Source organism: Leptonychotes weddellii, chromosome 7 (genome assembly GCF_054177405.1).
Source record: "Leptonychotes weddellii isolate Sample4059 chromosome 7, ASM5417740v2, whole genome shotgun sequence".
NCBI lineage: Eukaryota > Metazoa > Chordata > Mammalia > Carnivora > Phocidae > Leptonychotes > Leptonychotes weddellii.
The window spans coordinates 10,524,986-10,542,847 of NC_138375.1; the positions used below are offsets into that span (position 1 = coordinate 10,524,986).

General features: G+C 47.3%; 1 protein-coding gene across 3 annotated transcripts in view; it reads left to right on the top strand.

The window, feature by feature from the left end:
- LOC102731976 (triple functional domain protein) overlaps positions 1 to 17,862 on the top strand; it is a 314,385-nt gene that overhangs the window by 245,260 nt on the left and 51,263 nt on the right. For all 3 annotated transcript variants that reach the window (XM_081825910.1, XM_081825911.1, XM_081825912.1), the window contains exons 32-34: positions 2,031 to 2,173; positions 2,763 to 2,862; positions 14,768 to 15,011. In XM_081825910.1, the coding sequence (XP_081682036.1) occupies positions 2,031 to 2,173; positions 2,763 to 2,862; positions 14,768 to 15,011 (487 nt within the window). The remainder of the gene's footprint in view (positions 1 to 2,030; positions 2,174 to 2,762; positions 2,863 to 14,767; positions 15,012 to 17,862) is intronic.

Below are 17,862 nucleotides of genomic sequence, written 5' to 3' on the forward strand. Positions count from 1 at the left end.
AGGTGGTTGAGATGATGATGGAGGTGGAAGTGGTTGAGGTGGAGGTGGTTTAAGATGGAGGTGGAGGTGGTTGAGATGATGGTGGAGGTGGTTGGGATGGAGGTGGAGGTGGTTGATGATGATGGAGGTGGTTGAGATGGAGGTGATGGTGGTTGAGATGATGATGAGGGTGGTTGAGATGGAGGTGGTGGTGGTTGAGATGATGGTGGAGGTGCTTCAGGTGATGGTGGAGGTGGTTGAGGTGGTGGTGGAGGTGGCTGAGATGGAGGTGGAGGTGGCAGGGGAGAAAGCAGTGCTGGTGGAGCTGATGATGGCAGAGGATGAGGTACTGGTGGTAATGACAATGATACTGATGGCCTGGTAGTTACAAAACAAAGCTGTGGTCTTTTTTATGTTGTCCTCTGGAAGGGAGAACTTGATTTCTAAATCCTTCCTTAAACAGACGGAGACTACCAAGAGTCCGAAACAAACTATTCCCATCTCTTAGACAAGTGGGACCTTTTATTCAGTATTTAGGTAGCTTACGTTTCTCTTACTGTTCCTGAAAAATTGGCACCTGTTTTCCTTGTTCAATTTCCTTAAGGTCAGGAGAATTCCTCTCCATAAATGCAGTGATCACTTCACTCCATTAAATCATGAGAATTGCATTTATTCTGAACCATAGTAACAGTTTCCCTCAGTTGTCTCTAAACTCTGCCAAATGTTCTTTCTCAGATGCTTCTCTTGGTTTAACCTGAACATTTGTATCAGGCATTTAAATGCCAATGGATCTGCAGTTTTCAAAGTTTTGCATTGTGAGACACCTCTGTTTCCTGCACGGACTCCCCTAGTCCCTGATCCCTGCCTCTGGCCCCAGAAGAACTTGGGTTACTGCTGTCCCGGTCTCAGGTTTGGGGACAAGAGGCTCCTTTTATCCCTCATTTAGTTCCCTGTTCCTAGCCCTAAGTGACTTTAAAGATACATCCTCCAGTTAAAACATTTTACGTAGGAAAAAGATTCTCAATTTTAATTTCCTTTCCCAACATGGGCCTTGACTTTCTGTTTTGGAAGACAAGGTGCACCATGGGAAAATGCTCACTCTCGGTCAGGATCTCAGCTGTAATCCCTCTGACGACTGTTTCAGTCATTTACAGGGAATTATGCTTATGTCATAGGAGGTTGATGTTTTCCACAAGGAAATTAAAAACTGTTACTAAGGCCTAGAACATGCAAAAAGAAAGAAGAAACCTCCTCTGAGGCCAAGTGAAAGGAAAAAAATCTGGAAAGGGTGCTGCCTTATGTGTTCATTCAACAAATGCTTATTAAATATCTACTGTGTATCATTTTCAGAAAATATTTCTCAAAAGTTGTAATGAAGTTGAGGTAAACCCACTGTCTGTAACTGGCAGTAGGTTAACCGGTTTATGCTACGGGTATAACCAGAGGTAGGGGAAAGCAGAGCTTGGGAGGACGGGCTCTGTCTTCCACGTGGATGGTGTCCATCCAGTGCCAGCCTGAGAATTCCAGCTGCTTCCCGTGCCCGCCGGGTGGCCTCGGGCACATTTCTGACACAAGGATAAGGGGGCCCTGACTCCATGGAGTGCTGTGGGAGTGAACACAGGGGCAGGTGGGGGCACGGTGGCATCTGCAGCTGTAGTTTCCAGAGTGCAGCGGATGAGGCAGCAAGATGTGGGCACAAGCGCAGGTGGCTGGGAACCACTGACCACTGGTCTTTGCCGAAATAGCTTCAGAGACACTTGGGCTTGGGATTGGCTGCACTGTCACATTTACCCAGAGCTGCTTAAAAGGTTTGGGGGCTGGGGAATGATTGATTATTAAAATATTCAGAGATCTGGAGTAACATATATGCTATAAAATAAAAATGGTTTTGACTGAAAAATATTCAAAATGGCAAATTAAACATGGGATGTGGTTGCTGTAAAGTTATTTTGAAAATGGGAAACAAGGAATGTGGGAGACCTGAGTATGGTTAGTGCGGGTTCTGGAAAGGGCTGCTTCTGTATCCTGACTGACTCTCACGCCTCGTTAAGGCTTCCAGTATAGAAAACAAGCAGGACTGGATAAAGCACATCCGTGAAGTAATACAGGAAAGGACTATTCACCTGAAGGGAGCTCTGAAGGAGCCCATTCACATCCCCAAGACGGCGCCGGCCACGAGGCAGAAGGGAAGGAGGTAAGTGCTGGGGATTTGGGAGGAGGTTTGTTTATTTAGTAGGGAGGGAACAAGGCACTGTTAACTTACTGTTTTTCAAAGATCATTTTTCTTAAATATTTTGAGGACTATTTTTTTAATACAGTTTATAAATAACATCATTCTTAGCAGTGAAATTGCTTTGTCAAGACGGGAACCTCCTTCGGCTTAAAGTAAATGAAGTATGCACATCCCTTTCTGTTGCCCTTTCTCATTGCAAGTGTGAGTCTGGACGCATATATAGGTCGTGCGTGGGACCGGGACAAGCTGTATCATATCTTAGACGTTCATGTTTCTCGTTTCTGAGCTGGAAATTACCACAACTGTGTCTTCCCACTGTGCGCATACACGGAGGACATACGTTGGACACGCCGCCCAGCGCGCAACAGGCAGCCACCGCGTAGCCAAGAGTGGCCTCCTGTCCCCGCTCACGCCATGCTGGTTGGGCAGCGTCACGCAGACGGATTTGCGCCTCTTTGAACAAATCGGCCTCCAGCGGCCGACAGGGGCTCTCCACTCGTCTTGAGAAATCCGGCAGGGTCAGGAATGAACAGTTTGTTTGCTTCTTCAGGGATGGAGAGGACCTGGATAGCCAGGGCGATGGGAGCAGCCAGCCGGACACAATTTCCATCGCCTCACGGACGTCTCAGAACACACTGGACAGTGATAAGGTGAGCTGTAACCAGCACTTTCTTGTCTTGGATCCAATAAGAAGCAGCCTGTTTCTATCTATAAATGACAGTTTGTCACCAACATTTCCAAACAGTCGCTATGTGCTGAGTGGTGCCAGAAGCAGAGCAAGGACAAAAAGGTGGGGGTGTCAGGGGTAAAGTCTGAGGATTCAGGAAAAATTGCCTGCCCTTCCCAGTGTCATTACAGGGTTTTCTCTCAGGGTGTTCTAGGGCAGGTGTTTAAGCTTTGTAATTTTACATGAAGCAGAAGAACCAGTCATTTTAGGTTAAATGCTTCACGGAGCCCCGATGAGAAAAGTGGAGCTGCTGTGATTCGGCAGGGGCGCCGGCATCCTCAGGTGGGCCCTGCGGCTCCGCCTCAGAACACAGGTGCGGCAGGACGCAGGAAACGCTATCAGAAAACAGCCGAGGGGTAGAGTATCTCATGATCTGTCCTGATGGAATCCCAAAACCAACAAAAGAAATCGACGGGAGAATTTGGAATCCAGGCTAAGGTGAGGCACAGATCACCAGAGTCATCTGTAAAAGCCAGTGGGGGGACGTTCACGTCAGCTAAATAAGTCTTCCGTTCCCGCTGAGGTGAGCACGTGTCCTGTTTCTAAACTGCTAGACCAAATTCTCCAAAAAGGTTATTTGATAGTAAATAGGGGTTTTACTTAATGTGCCAGCAGTTCAGAATTCCTGCGTTTCCCACTGTGTGATGCAAGCTGTACTTCCTTATGTGAGACATTCGTCCCGATGGGGGGACGTGGGAGTCTGTTCTTTGCCCGGTGTTTGCACAGCCCCTCGTTTGTAGCCGGGAAGTGTCCTGACTTCACCGTCCTTTGGAAGCGACTGCTGACCTAGGAGAGGGTCCAGTATCAGGGACTGTTTCCGATGGCAAGTCCCAGTGGCCCAGATGGGGGGCTTTTTCTCACGCGATTTTGCAGAGGATTCATGGCGTGTAATGCAGTTTCCAAGAGAGAAGTAAGTGCGTTTAAAAGTATTGCTCCCCTACAACGATTTCTTTTTCAAAATCCTCCGGGTTTGAGTCATTTGTTTTTTTCTATTCAATTTTTTGAGTTCACTAAATTGTGAGTCCAAAACTTAGAATGGTCGGAGTAATAGGATGGAGAAGAAAAACAGTGTCTCATTTTATTTTGTTCAGAGCCCAGTGGCAAATATGTCTTGCCAGTGGTAGTAATGAGGAAGAAGAGAGATGAGACGTCAGGCGTCTGGTGTGCTATAGCAGTGTCTGCTGCAGCCCCGCCCCATAGCCATTTAGTTGAGAAAAAGTTTGAACTTGGAAACATTTCGTTAGAGTAATTCTGACTATTTTCTTTAAAAAAAATCGAGGTGCCAGAGTTCTCTAAGCAGTCCGTTTACGCAAGACTCCCACCTGAAGGAAATAACAGTAGCTCAGGTTGAGGGGAGCGGCCACCTTCCTTTACCCCTCATAGACTCGCCGGTGAGCATCCCCACTCTGACCATCGATCGGCCCATCAGGCTAACAAGTGCACGTTCTTCCGGATACGCTCTTCATGGATCTGGTCTGGGCTTACTCTAGAAATGAGTTTTAAAGTTTACTTTCTAGAAATAAGGTATTCGAATGAAATTGCCAAACAGATAAATACATGTAAAAGGTTTTGCCTTTTGAAACGTATGTTTTGCCTTTTGAAACGTATGTTAAGACTTTCCTGGAGGTTGGTCCAAAAAGAAAGGGTGACTGTTTTTTCAGGTGGTATATGTGTAAATGGGTGGGTGTCAGTGGTGGTTTGGAAATGCCCCCTGTGTCTGGTAAGGGGCTCTGACTCCTGTTCCCACTCAGATGGAGTTGGTCCGCTGCGTGCTGTGCTTTCTGGCCTGTGGAATATTTCTGCACTCGTACTCTGTCCGAGCCCTCATCCCCTGAGGTGTGGCTGACTGCAGTTCACAGAAATAAGGCTCTATCCTGGAGTTAGGAAGAGTGTAACTAGTTGTGCTTCGGATCTGTTGTAGTATGATAGGCTTATGTGAACTTGGACGCAGGCCTGCATGAGTCCTATAGAAAAATGAGGCATTATCCTAAAGCTAGTATGATAGCAAATTCTGTTTGTCCCCAGTGAGAGAGGAGGAATGAATCACTACCAGAAAAGTATAGGTTTGCAGGAATTAACCATCTTACCCTGGGAGTCTACCAGGGTGTTAGGCTTTTTAAAGAACTATCTATTGAATCTTCTACCTGTGGAGGTAATTCACCATTTTCTGCTTCCCTCATCTAGTGCATGATCTCTAAACTTCGGTGTGTAGCTCAGAACTCCCTGAGGACCACTTCTGCAGATACAGCCCCTCCACCCGCGCTGTACAGAGGCTCTCTCGCCGGCAGCTCCCAGCCTGACATTCCCGTGATTCCTAGCCATCTGGAAGTAATGACACTCCAGAACTCGTTTTTTAAGTGGACCTGGCATGTATTTCCTTAAAGATCCCTTACTGAGATCATAGGTGCTTGATAAGCTCAAAAGTACCAAAAAGGGATGAACTGTCTTCCTAAGACCGTAGAACTGCAGCTAGTTACCTTCTTCAGTTCTTGGGGTCTGTATTTAGGATGAGAATAAATAGCATGTGGTATTTCATGATGATAACTCAAAATCTGGAGTTTGGAGAGGACATTCCCATTTGGCCTTATGTGAGAGAAAGGATGTGTTTGCTACCACATGAATGCCAGTATGTCTATGTTCTCTGCTTCCAGAGGGTTCTCCTGTTGCTTTCTCCCCGTTTTATACTTCTAGTAGATATTTCAGGGTTGTAGACGAGTCAGGAAAATACATTTTGATAATTAGGCAACTGCATCCTTTTTCGAGTTAGCTTGTAAAACACACTGTTTGACTGAACTAGGCTTAGCCAGAAAACCCCCTTCTCTCTGATGGCAGTAACTTTTCTTGTCTCAGGGTTCTTTCCACCCCGCATATTTCAGGTTTAAGCAGCCTCTGATGACACAGGCAGATAGATCTGGCGAGGGAAATTACTTAACCATATTCTGCCTGTTGGACTTAATATATGGTGCCTGGTTATGAGTTAGTTGTTATCAAGGACTTTGGTTTCATTTCAGAAACTGGGTGGGGGGATGTTTTTGACTCGGCCTCTTGGAGAATTCGTAAGGAAAAGTTATCTGCCCAGTGCTGTAGTAATTCTCGATGAGGCACATAGGATGTTTCTGGAAGAGTCTGTTGAGGAGGGGCTCCTGGAGACGCCCTCTTTCCAGGGAGCACTGTTTGCAGAGCTGAGTAGGCATGTCACAGATACAAACCACATGCCTCATGAGCACATTTCTTTCTTTGAAAACATCAGGTTTAAAATATGCCATCTCCTTGTTCCAAAAGTAAGTTTAGCAGCGATTCTTGCCCATATTCATGGTACTTAACGCTGATAAAATGATCTTATGAAAATATAATTTGGATTCCAAAGAAATCAAATTGTTGCCAGATTCTTATCTCATTTGTCCTGAGCTTGTCTCCCTGAGGTAGGGAGGAGAATGCTGAGCCAGCCTTCAGGACACTGAGGAGATACGGGAGGTCGGATGACCCTCACAGGGCCACCCAGCAGCGGAAAGCTAAAGCCAGGAACAAAATGTGGATTTAATTACCTGCTAGAGTCTAGACCTTATTATTTCACATTAGCGCTGGATATGGAGCTAAATATTTTAGTGTATTAAAGAAGCATTTTTAACCTTTTCCCTTCTGTTTGCCTTATTAGTCTATGGTTCATTTTACGTAACAAAAACTTATAAAGAAAATAGAAAATACAGGAATCAAATATAGGCTACTCTAGAACAAAGCATCTTGGGGTCAAGATGAATTGCCAAAGCAAGATGAGGGGGCTTGTGGGCAAGCTGACCCAAGCCTTCGGGGGCCAGTGTGAGCTTTCTTTTACATCGAAGGTAAAGCAGTTCTTATTTTTACTGAATGAGAAATTCAACTGAGACTGATACTTGGCATGAACTGCCCTAAGCTTAAAATGTGAATATATGAATCCACATATTTAAAAGAGGAAGTGGTTTCAGTTACTCTTAATGAAGTCTATATAGCACTATATTGGGGATAGGAGATTTTATGTAGTTAAAAAGTCAACCAACTTTCTCTATGAAGTGACATTCTAACGACAGGAACTTGGATTTATGTAAATTGTAGTGTACACATTTTAAAATGGGGCCAAATTCACGTTTTGAGAGCGGAAACCTGCGTTGAGCCTACTTAGGAAATACCACCTGCTTCCTTCCAGCCCCCCTTGCGCACCTGGCACAGAGCAGCCCTGCCAGGAGCCACATGAACCCTGATTCTGAGCTCCGCAGCTTGCCTTCCGAGCTCTCCTGCTGGCCGAAAGTGCTGGAAGCAAGAGGGTGCCTTGGCTTTAGGAGGAGCTCAAGCTGTTGGCCTTGCCAGAGCTCTCAGTCTCCTAGGACCTCACGTAGGTGTGCCCCTGTGTGGGCATGACAGCGAGTGCTTTAATTCGGAAGCCTTTCTCCAGGACAGAGTTTTAGTCTCCCCAGACAGAATACCCCAGACTTGCTCAGAGTGTGACAGAGTGGTTACATCACATAGCAGATGCTTAGGAACAAGGAAGTGCTCGCCAGCCAGACCTCTGGGCTCAGCTCCTTAGCAGCCTTGGGCAGTTAGCTCACCTGTCTGTGCCTCAGTCTCCTCATCTGTAACTGGGGACAATACTTAACTACTCAGCTCATGGGGCTGTGAATATTGAAAATGTGTAATGTGCTGAGAACAGTGCCTAGCATGTACTGAGCACTTAATGAATATTAGCTATTGCTATGTCTTCATCGTTAAAAGTGCTGCCTTCTCCCTCATTCCTGGACTGTTGATATTCACTGCTAGCTGTTGCCGATCACTCTCTGTGTCGGCCTCTCTGTCCTCATATTTGCCTGCTCTTGACTGCAGTGGATTTGGAGCTGTGTTTGTTAGGAGCTAGAAGCTGCCCTAAGAATAAATTGCTCAGTGTTAGTGCCTGGACGTAAGCATTGTGGGGGCTCGACAGTAAACTACCCCATACTGAATGGGGGGGTCAATGAAGAAGAGGGGGGATTCCTGCTCAAAACATTTCCCACCCCCCCCAACACACACTCATCTTTAACCCTACGGAATTAGCTGCATTGTGGCCACAGGCACATAAAAGGACTGCATGCTCTTCACAGATGTCACCCATCTTTGTCGATCACCCACTGTGGTCCAGCCCAGGACAGGTGCTTCAGCACAGGAATGAACAGGGAGACAAGGCCCCTGCCCCCACCAGCAGCCTGGGTGATGGAGCACACCTGGTGTTTGTTTCTTCCTTTTGCTAATCTTTGTTTTCAATTTTCCTTAGTGGCTGTGGTTTTTTGTAATTTTTGACAAGTTTTTTAAGTGCTTTCATAAAACCACAAAATGGAATGTAGTCTTTGATAATTTTAGTTAATCAGAAAAACAGAATTGCCCACGCTAGAGAGCCTCAGTTCTTTTTCTTTTCCGTTTTTTTTTCAGTAGGCTCCATGCCTAGCATGGAGCCCAGTGTGGGGCCTGAATTCAGGACCCTGAGATCAAGACCCTGAGCTGAGATCAAGAGTCAGGTGCTTAACCGACTGACCCACCCAGGCGCCCCAGAAAGCCTCAGTTCTTTTTTTTTTTTTTTAAGATTTTTATTTATTTATTTGACAGAGAGAGACACAGTGAGAGAGGGAACACAAGCAGGGGGAGTGGGAGAGGGAGAAGCAGGAGAGGGAGAAGCAGGCTTCCCGCAGAGCAGGGAGCCCGACGCGGGGCTCGATCCCAGGACCCTGGGATCATGACCTGAGCCGAAGGCAGACGCTTAACGACTGAGCCACCCAGGCGCCCCAGAAAGCCTCAGTTCTAAGAAAAGACAGATTTTTTTTTTTTTAAATACAAAATTTGGGTAGAAATGTAACAAGAGTGTTTATTAAAATAGTGGTACACTGAAAAGTGCTTTTAATGTAAATTTTACAGTACTGATCAGTACAGTACTATTGAAGGTCATGACATAGTTTTGATTTGGACTTGAGGCTGGAGGTTTATTCTAGTTGTTCTTCCTTCTGGCGAGAAGCCCAGTCAGCTGGCTAACTGGCTGTCATTCCTTAGCTCTTTGCATTGGTGTCCCTCCATCAAAGACAAAGAGTCATTTCACGTTACCTTTTCTGGATGAAGGATGGTCTTGCTCACTCAGGAAACTCAGCAAACAGGTTTCTGTGGGTTAAAGTGTCTTACAAAGCTTCCTGTTTTCCAGGACCAGATGACTTAAGGTAATGGTGGTGGTCAGCTGTCTACTTTCCAGCTCTTGCGCCTTTTTCGGCATGAACCCCCTGTGCTCGTTCATTCCCCCCCCCCCTTGCCTGTTCAGCAGGTGCTAGCATTTCTCGTTCTAGTATGTGAGCGAGGGGAAATGAGATGTTGGCACAGGTCAGTGTCTGTGAAGCCTTGAAGCCTGATACATATCGCTGTCCTGTCTCCAGTTAGCCTGACTTTGTACATTTAAATTTGCCTTTTTAGTTGTGGCTTTTAAATTGGGTTTTTTTACATCTAATTTTCCATTCCACCTCATGTATATCAATCACACAGTCAAGGAAGCCTTGGTTCCAAGAATTATTTTCATATCAGAAAACGTGCGTGATTATTTTCATATCAGTGCGTGATCATGTCAGTAAAGAGTGAAGAATTAACGTCCCTGAATACCACACTCAGTATTTCTTTTCTGGATAAAATGTTGGGTATGGTAAGCTGCTGCTTTTGGAAAAAAAAGAAAAATTCTCTCACAGATTTCTTTTGCGTGTGTGTATAGTAAAAACCATGTAAAATTTACCCTATTAACCATTTGTTCAGTTCTCACAGATTTCTTTCTGTACCCTCGATGTATGAGAGCCCATGACAGTGGCCCTCCCTGAAACGCAGCAGCAGATTTTGGTGAAGGCTTCTCCCATGGACGTGGCGTCAGGGTCGGGATGAGCGTGGGCTCTGCGGCCCAAGCCTCCGTGAAGTTGCGCAGTGAGAAGCCTGGGTGGGTGAGAGCCTGGGGTGGGATGCATTTCCTTGAGGAGCTCTCTGGCTGCCAGAGGTGGCCTCCCTCTTGGAAGCATTGCTGGTAATGGAGCTGTACTCTCTAATCCCCTGAACCAAGCAACCAGTCTTTGGTCCGCTCTGTGTGAAACCTCCACAAAACCGCAAGACTCTTTTGTGAGGTTTCTGAATGACTGAACCGTACTGGGCTGTGTGATGGGACTGTTCACAGAGTTGATACACTTTGTTCTTTGGGGGAAAATGGCTTTTATTAGACCACAATGCCGCTTTCCTTTTGAATTGCTCTCAGAAAATTGGCCAGACACCCACCTGCAGTTGATCTTCGGTTCTTGAAGTAGAATCATTTGCAGCAGGGGCTGCATCGTCCACCATGGCCGTTGTGAAGAGCCTGCTCTTCCTCCAGCAGAACCTGCCCCACAGCTCACCTGGGAGTGCCGTCAGCTCTTTGCTGTCAAACTCTGTGTTCTGGCAACATCAGACTGCCTCGTTGTCATGCACCAGGGAGGGGATGCTCTGAGGAGTGGTGGGCTGAGAATTCCCCAGCCGTGGGGACTAAAACAGTTTAGTCACCACCATTAACTGGGTTCAGGCAAAGCAACAATATAATGTGGTTTCTCCGGAAAACATAAAAAGTAAAATTCTGTTCTGTGTGGTGAAGATTCAGCATGCCAGTGATCGGAGATGAGTATTTCATTCTTTTGGGTGAAAGCCCACAGCTTGTTCACATTCAGTCTTTCTGGAGAGAATTCAGGCAGAGGGACCCTGGTTTGATTCCGCTGATTGAGTCATTGGATCATTGGAGTTCCCCTGGGAGCCCTGCCCTCTTCAAGGGACTCAAGGTGGTCTGGTCCTGCAGGAGGCATTTCATGGCTGGTTTCCATGGTCTGTGCGCTAAGGCCCGTTCACGGCCATGGTTTTTAGTCATCACAGTTGTTTTTTAAAGGAGAAAAGCAGAAAGATTGGGGGTGGGGGGAGGACTGTCTTCTGATGTGAATTTCACAAGAGTAAACGTGAGTCATGGAAACTGAGATTTTCATCAATTGCAATCCTAAACTATGTGCATGTGGTAAGGAGCCCCTGATAGAAGTCCATAAAACCCACAGAAGTGAACAAGGTCCTGTGTGAAAATGTTCTCAAGGTACGCTTGGAAGAGAGAAGTGAGTTGTAAACTACATCAGTGGAATGGTAACTCAGCACAGTAATGAAATTGGGTCACTGGTGATGGAAGTAGCATTGAAAACAGATACAATCTCGGTCACACTTCATGACGTCTGTTATCTGAACTTTTTCTCCTTAGGAATTCAGTTCCTAAAAGGCAGTAATGATTTGCATTGCTTCCTCAAAATAGTTACTTTAAGTCTTTTATTTTTCGAAGTTTTGTTTTTTTTTAAGTTAGCAAACTGGTTTTAAAGGCAGGTTTTGTAGTAAGTTTAAAATATTCAGATGTGAACATTGAGACAGAAATCCGCAGGACTTCTGTGCCTTAGAAAACATCCTTTTAGTCCTCCCCTTAAAGATTTGTGAAGGAGATTCTCATGGTAAAGCCAAACAGATACAATGTTTTGTAACGATAATTTTAGCACTGTTTGAAAACAGATTCTTGTACTAGATCCTGTTAGTAAGTTCTCTAAAGTCTTTGAAAAAGAATTTTAACTCAGTATGAGATTCTTTGTCAGAACAGCCTTGATTTTTATTTCTTATGCTCGGTCAAGTCCACAGATGTTTTCAATAGTTTTTGATTACTCTGTAAGGGGCTAAGGCATCAGTGCCAGAAATAAAGTCGAGCTTAATGCTCCGCTTCTTCTTGGGCAGCCCCTTTCTCTCCTTCCCACCCTTCCCCCACCCGCAGAATGCACCACGTGGCTTTGAGCAGTCTGAGAAATTAATAAAACGCTCAAGAATGAAGCCAGCAAAGGGCTGGTGATGAGATAATGTGTCTTGAAGTTGTGCTTCCCAAGGGGGGGGGTGGAGAAACGTCCAGGCGGCGTGAGGGGCTGGTGGCTTGGGGCTCCGGGAAGGGGGCGACGCGCTGCGCACCCACATGCACAGGCAGGTCACTGGTGGCTGTGGGAGAGCTGAGGGGGGCCTGAAGGGGGCCGTAGGAAGTATGGACCCTGCGGGGCCTCAGCACGCTGGACTCCATACTGCGGCTCCTTCACTGGTCACACCTTCCCTGGGACAGGAAACATTCCTCCTTTTTGTTACAGGGATTAACCACTTCCGTAATGTGGGGTTTCACAAGGAAAATTCTCCAGCCTGGGCCTCTGCCTTTAGCTTTTTAACGTTAGCATCTTCGATTGTTCACAGAGACACGTGTAAGATTTAGCATGGGTTTCCCACAGAGGAATTTATACCATTTAGAAAGGGATTAAACATTTGTGAGAAATTTCCTTTGTGGCCTAGCAAAGACAGTTCATCTTGTTGATATCTGTGCTTTATTATGGAAGAGTTTTGTTGTGTTTTGCTTTCTGTGGTTGTCTTGTGGACATGTGTTTCTTATTGTAAATATCTAACTTTCTCTCCAAAGAGAGGCTGTTAGAACAGGAGGATAATGAATAGCATGGGGCATGACAGGGGGCCCTGAGCCTGTGCGGGAGGCACGGATTCCCAGGTCTCTGTGAGCGCGGGGGAGCTGCGAGGCCTCTGGAACGAGGCTGCTTCCCAGCATGGGGCCTGGCCAGCCCTTCCACCCACGGGCCACAGCCCAGCCCGCCTGCTCTCCTGCCGTGCAGGGGGACAGAAGCCCGGGCATGTGGCACATTGAACATAGGCAGAGCTAGCTCCTGAAGTCACGTTCTATTTCGGTTTTTCAAATGCAGTGCCTTCATTTTTAGAGCAAGCCTGTTTGGCCTTTTTCACTTCCGCAAATGTTGGACTGCTGCTGGATGCAAAGCACTGGGCGAGCTGGGCGTTCAGCCTATCAACGCTGCCTCGTACGGACTCCGTACCTGCTGCTGTGGGCACTGGGGCTCAGTGGTGACCAGGACGGGCCCCATCTCTCCCCTCACGGACCAGGCATGGAAGGTTCACAGAAAAACAACAAGCCTGTTTGCTGGTGCTGAGGGCACACACATACATAACCCAAGACATGGCTCATTTCAGAATCGTGACAGTTTATTTAAACACTCAGTGCTAAGGTAGATGCAGGAGCAACTTCTAAGAGAGCTTTGATGGGTGGGCAGAGCTTAAAATAGACAAAGCGAAGACGAGGGGGCTCTGAGCAGACAGGACCTCATGCACACAGTGCAGGCAGGATGCACCCAGAGAAGACGCACTCCAGGCTGTGGGTCACGTGAGGAGAAGCCAGCGAACATGCCTGGCAGGGCGGGCTGGGACCTGGCTGTGGGAGCTTTGAATCCCATGCTCGGCAGTTGAGGCCTGAGGTGCTCGAATGGGAGGCTTCACATTTCACAAAGGCAACTGCCAGCAGAGCTCCCCTGGCTTGGAAAGTGAGCCTCCATGGAGTGTGGTAGGGAGGCCGCCGGGAGGCCACCGTAAGATCCACATGACGTGTGGCATGGCGGGGCAGAGGAAGGAAGCAATCCGAGGGCCTGCCTTAGGTCTATTTGGTGGCATTTGGAGAGCAAGAGTTTTTAACTTGGGTGACTTAATTGTGATATCATTATCCAAAAGGCACCACTGGAAGATAAATTGGGGAGGTGGGTAATGAGTCATGTCCTGGGCTGACTGCTTTGGAGGGAAATGTCCACAGCGGTGAGGGAAACAGTGTCTAGCTGTCATCTGGGATGTCTGCTTGGGGAGTCCTCAGCGTAGAGTGTGTGGTTACAGAGCCATATCGGGGCACAGAGCTGGAGCCACCGGGGCTACCTGGATTGAAGAGCCGGAGGGGACAATCCAAAGACGGGGAGCTGGTTCACAACATCTCGTGGAGGACCGATGTTAGTGTGTGTGTATATGAGCTGTCCCCATGGTGTGAACAGTCTGAGGGGCAGACATATGGGGTACAGGCCACAGTAAGCAAGTGGCCACGAGAAGGCCACACACCTGTTTTATAAGCAGAGATCATGGCGTGGATGTATCTTTCTGGAGTTCGTGGATTCGCTTCGAAGGGCCTAAGCATTAGTAGAGTTTTAATGGACAGAAAATGGGAGTGAGCTTAGTGAGAGGAGAGAAGAAGGGAAAGGAGCTTCAGGCCAGAAACACATAGCGTATGGGAAAGAAGCCAGTGTCCATAGAGCATATGGGCTGGCATGCTGAAGCACAGCGTGGGCAGGGGGCCTGGAAAGGATTGGCGGGGAGCGTCCACTAAGAGGTGTCCTGGAGGGACACCTGGGGAGGCGCTCTTGCAGGGTTTCGCAGAGAGAATAAGGCATGCTCTGCCCGTATGTGGGGATCTCGTGGCCTCTTCGGTCTCCCTGCTGTGTGGCTGCTCCGTGTTGGACCCAGGTGGTGCCCGAGAGCCCTCACAATAATAGCACGGGATGCTCCAACGCCAAGTCGGAAGTGAAATTTTGAATAAAACTGTCATGTTATCACCCTGTGGTGCAGGGATCCCCCAAGTAGCCTTGAAACAGGTTTTACTAGTTTGCCCTGTGTTTAAAAATGATTATTATAGCACATTTTGAGCAATAATGTCTCAGGCACAAAATGATATGGACGCTCCTATGAAAAATTGTATCAGATTCTGACCGTGAAACCCTCAAAAATCATAACCATATATTAAAACCCAAAAAGGTCCATAACTGCCCACATAATTCCGAAGGGAAACGAGGGGGTAGTGAAACTGGAGAGCCCTGACTCAGGCGGGGGCAGGACGTTGCTGGCCCAGGTCGGCCTCCCCTGCCGCAGGTGCAGTGACTGGGCCTCGCTGACGTGTCCCTCTCCCTCCCCAGCTCTCTGGTGGCTGCGAGCTGACAGTGGTGATCCACGACTTCACCGCCTGCAACAGCACAGAGCTGACCATCCGCCGTGGCCAGACCGTGGAGGTTTTGGAGCGGCCCCACGACAAGCCTGACTGGTGTCTGGTGCGGACCACCGACCGGTCCCCCGCTGCAGAAGGCCTGGTTCCCTGCGGCTCTCTGTGCATCGCCCACTCGAGAAGTAGCATGGAAATGGAGGGCATCTTCAACCACAAAGGTAGGAATCCTGAGGCACGGCTGGCTAGTGCCCACTGGGAATGACCCTGGTGCTTCTGGCCCTGTTTCTTTGCAGCCTTGTCATGTGTGCCTCAGGCCGTTATCACCGTGGCTCTGGGCCTTTCTAATCCCATCAAGAACTGGAGTGGAAACAAGGATTGCACATGTTGCTCAGAAATGATGATTGCCTCATTTCCCAAAATCGTATCCGTTTGGAGAATGAAAAGGGGGCTGTTCTTTTTGGGCCAGTGTCTATCATAAATGGAGAACACAAAGAAGGAAGAAGGTACCATTCTCCTCCAGGGGATGAAAGCAGGTAGGGGAGGTGGGATCGTATTCAGCTTCTCCTTCATGAGGTTTTCACATTGTGGATTTTTTATTTTGTTAGTGTTAATCCCAGGAAATCAAGCGTGCAGGCCCTGAGCTTAGCCACGCCTCCTCTCTCTCCTGTAAAGTATCTCAGAACTCTCCAAAGTGCCCGGGCTCCCCAGGCAGCATCGCATTGGAGCTGGCCCCGAGGGAGAGGGTGGCGGGTTGGGCAGGGCTTGGGGGTGGGGGAAGGCCGCGGCTGTGCCGTGACTCTGACAGCAGGGGCTTCTGAAAGAAGCACTTTTCCCCTGAAATGACAGGCCGTTTGAACCAAACAGCATTTGGCATTCCTTGGTGGTTCTTCTATTTAAAGGTAACTGTGGCAAGACTGCTTTTCCGTGTGTGTCTAGATTGGTCAGTAATGGGCTCCTGGCGATAGTACGAGGGCATGTTTGTCCACAATGTCCAGCGTGGCAGCCGCCAGACAAATGTGGCTGCTGGGCACTTCAGATGTGGCCCGTTGGAACTGAGGTGCTCTGCGGGGTGTCAGACACTGCTAGATTTGAAGACCTACCTGAAAAACCACATGTAACTGTTTTAGAGCCATGATAGGTTGAAATGCTAATAGAGTTCATAGAGTTAAATAAAATGTTATAATTAATGTCTTAATTTCCTGTTTACTTTTTGAAACTGTGGCTACTTAGAAAATTTTAAATTGCGTATGCAGCTTGCTTGACATTTCTGTTAGACAGTGCTGGTTTTATCTCCGTGAAAAGCAAATTTGAGACTTTAAGCCCTTTTGAGAAACATTGGTCATTTATAGCTTCTAGAAAAGTGCAGAATATGTAGAGTTTATCTGCTTTGAACCATATTATGTCACAGTCTTCATTTCTCTGCAACACTGGCAGATGGCACACTCTTCCAGATCTGGGGAGATGCAGTTTGTTTTCCTGAGAGAAGATCACTCTACTCTGCCATATTCCTGTTCTTTTCTATTAATTTTGGAATATTCTGGTCACTCCCTCCATTTGTCATCTGTGCTCTCTTTGCATTCTTCATGACCTGTCTCGGGGCCCTTCCTCTGGCTACGGAGGTGCATTGAGCTCATTGCATTGAGCTCAATGAGGCTGCACAGGATACAGTTACTGATTAGCTCACCTCATTAATTATGGGCACAACCCTGGTCCAGATCCCTCAGGGCCTAAATGTGACCTGAATGTCACCCCAGTAAGAAATTAGAAGAATTCGGCTATCATTTCTCCAGGGATCCAAACAGAAAGAGAATTTTCCGATTTTGGCCAAAAGCCGAGGTGTGGGCTTTCATTCCTGGCGAAGCTGTCTGTGAGTTTAGAGCAGCAGTGGATACCCACCCCACCCCTACCCCCCTGCTGTGGCCCTTCCGCCCCAATAGGGGTCTGCACTGGGCCAGCCCATTGCCAGAGCACTTCCAAAGTTGCATAATATATTTAAGTCCTTGAGTTGGAGTTGAAACTAAAGTACAACTTCTCCCCTCGAGTTTCTCACACAGAGCAGCCCTGGTGAGCTTAAGCATGCTACAAACAACACTTGTTCTGAAAGATTTCTTTTTATATGTGCCTTCCCCATGGTGTGTTCTTTGCTTCCTGGTGTTCACAATTGCAGGCTAGCCAAGAGGAAAGAACTATGTATTTATCCCACTTGACTTTGTCCTGAAAAGTTCTTACGGAGGTTGAGTTTTTGCTGGGTTTTAGGTTTAAGTAGCAATTTATTGCCTGGGCCTTTTGTCTCTTATTCTGTGACACTCTAGCACCTGAGAAGTTACTCCTTGCCCCTGAGAAACCCCATCATGCTCTTTCTTTAATAAGAGGGTATATCTTCATTCAGTAAAGCCTGTTGTAGATGGGGGCTCAGAAATCTTCTCCATTTTTAACTTTTTTCTTGCATTTTTATTTTTCCTATAATGCAAAGAATCTCTTAAGATTGTTTGCTTACAGTGTTAGGACCTGGGCTATAGATTAGAGGAGGGGAAGTTTTTGGGCTCTGTGACAGGCCTCTGCCAGAGTGTCCTGTCCATGTTCAAGTCCAGGAAATCAGACCAGGGTCTCCACCTAGGAGAAGAGACCTTCGTCAAATAGAATGAGGATCGGGAAGGAAGCCCAAGAAAAAGACACAGAAACTTAGGGAGCAAGAGGCCACTGCCACCTTGGGAAGCAGGAGATCTAGATTGGCTTCAGCTCAGCCCACAACCCTTCTTCTTGCTCTTACTTGGAAAAGAGTGCATGCCACTATATTGCTCGTATATTGGTGCATGCGGGGCTGTTGACACCTGTTACGCACGTGCGTCTGCTACCAGACATCTCATTTTGGGCCCCAGGCTGGGCTTGAAGGATATGCAGTGAGGAGTTACGTGTGGCCCCTTCTCTCCAAGAACTTGGTGCCCATCACTGGTGCATCTCCTCTTGACCATCCCAGAAAGCAGGTTGTCTTGCCTTTCACATACTTCCAGACTAGTGAAAGTTAGGGAGTTGTCATTATGTATCTGTCTCTAGATAGTTTCTTAAATG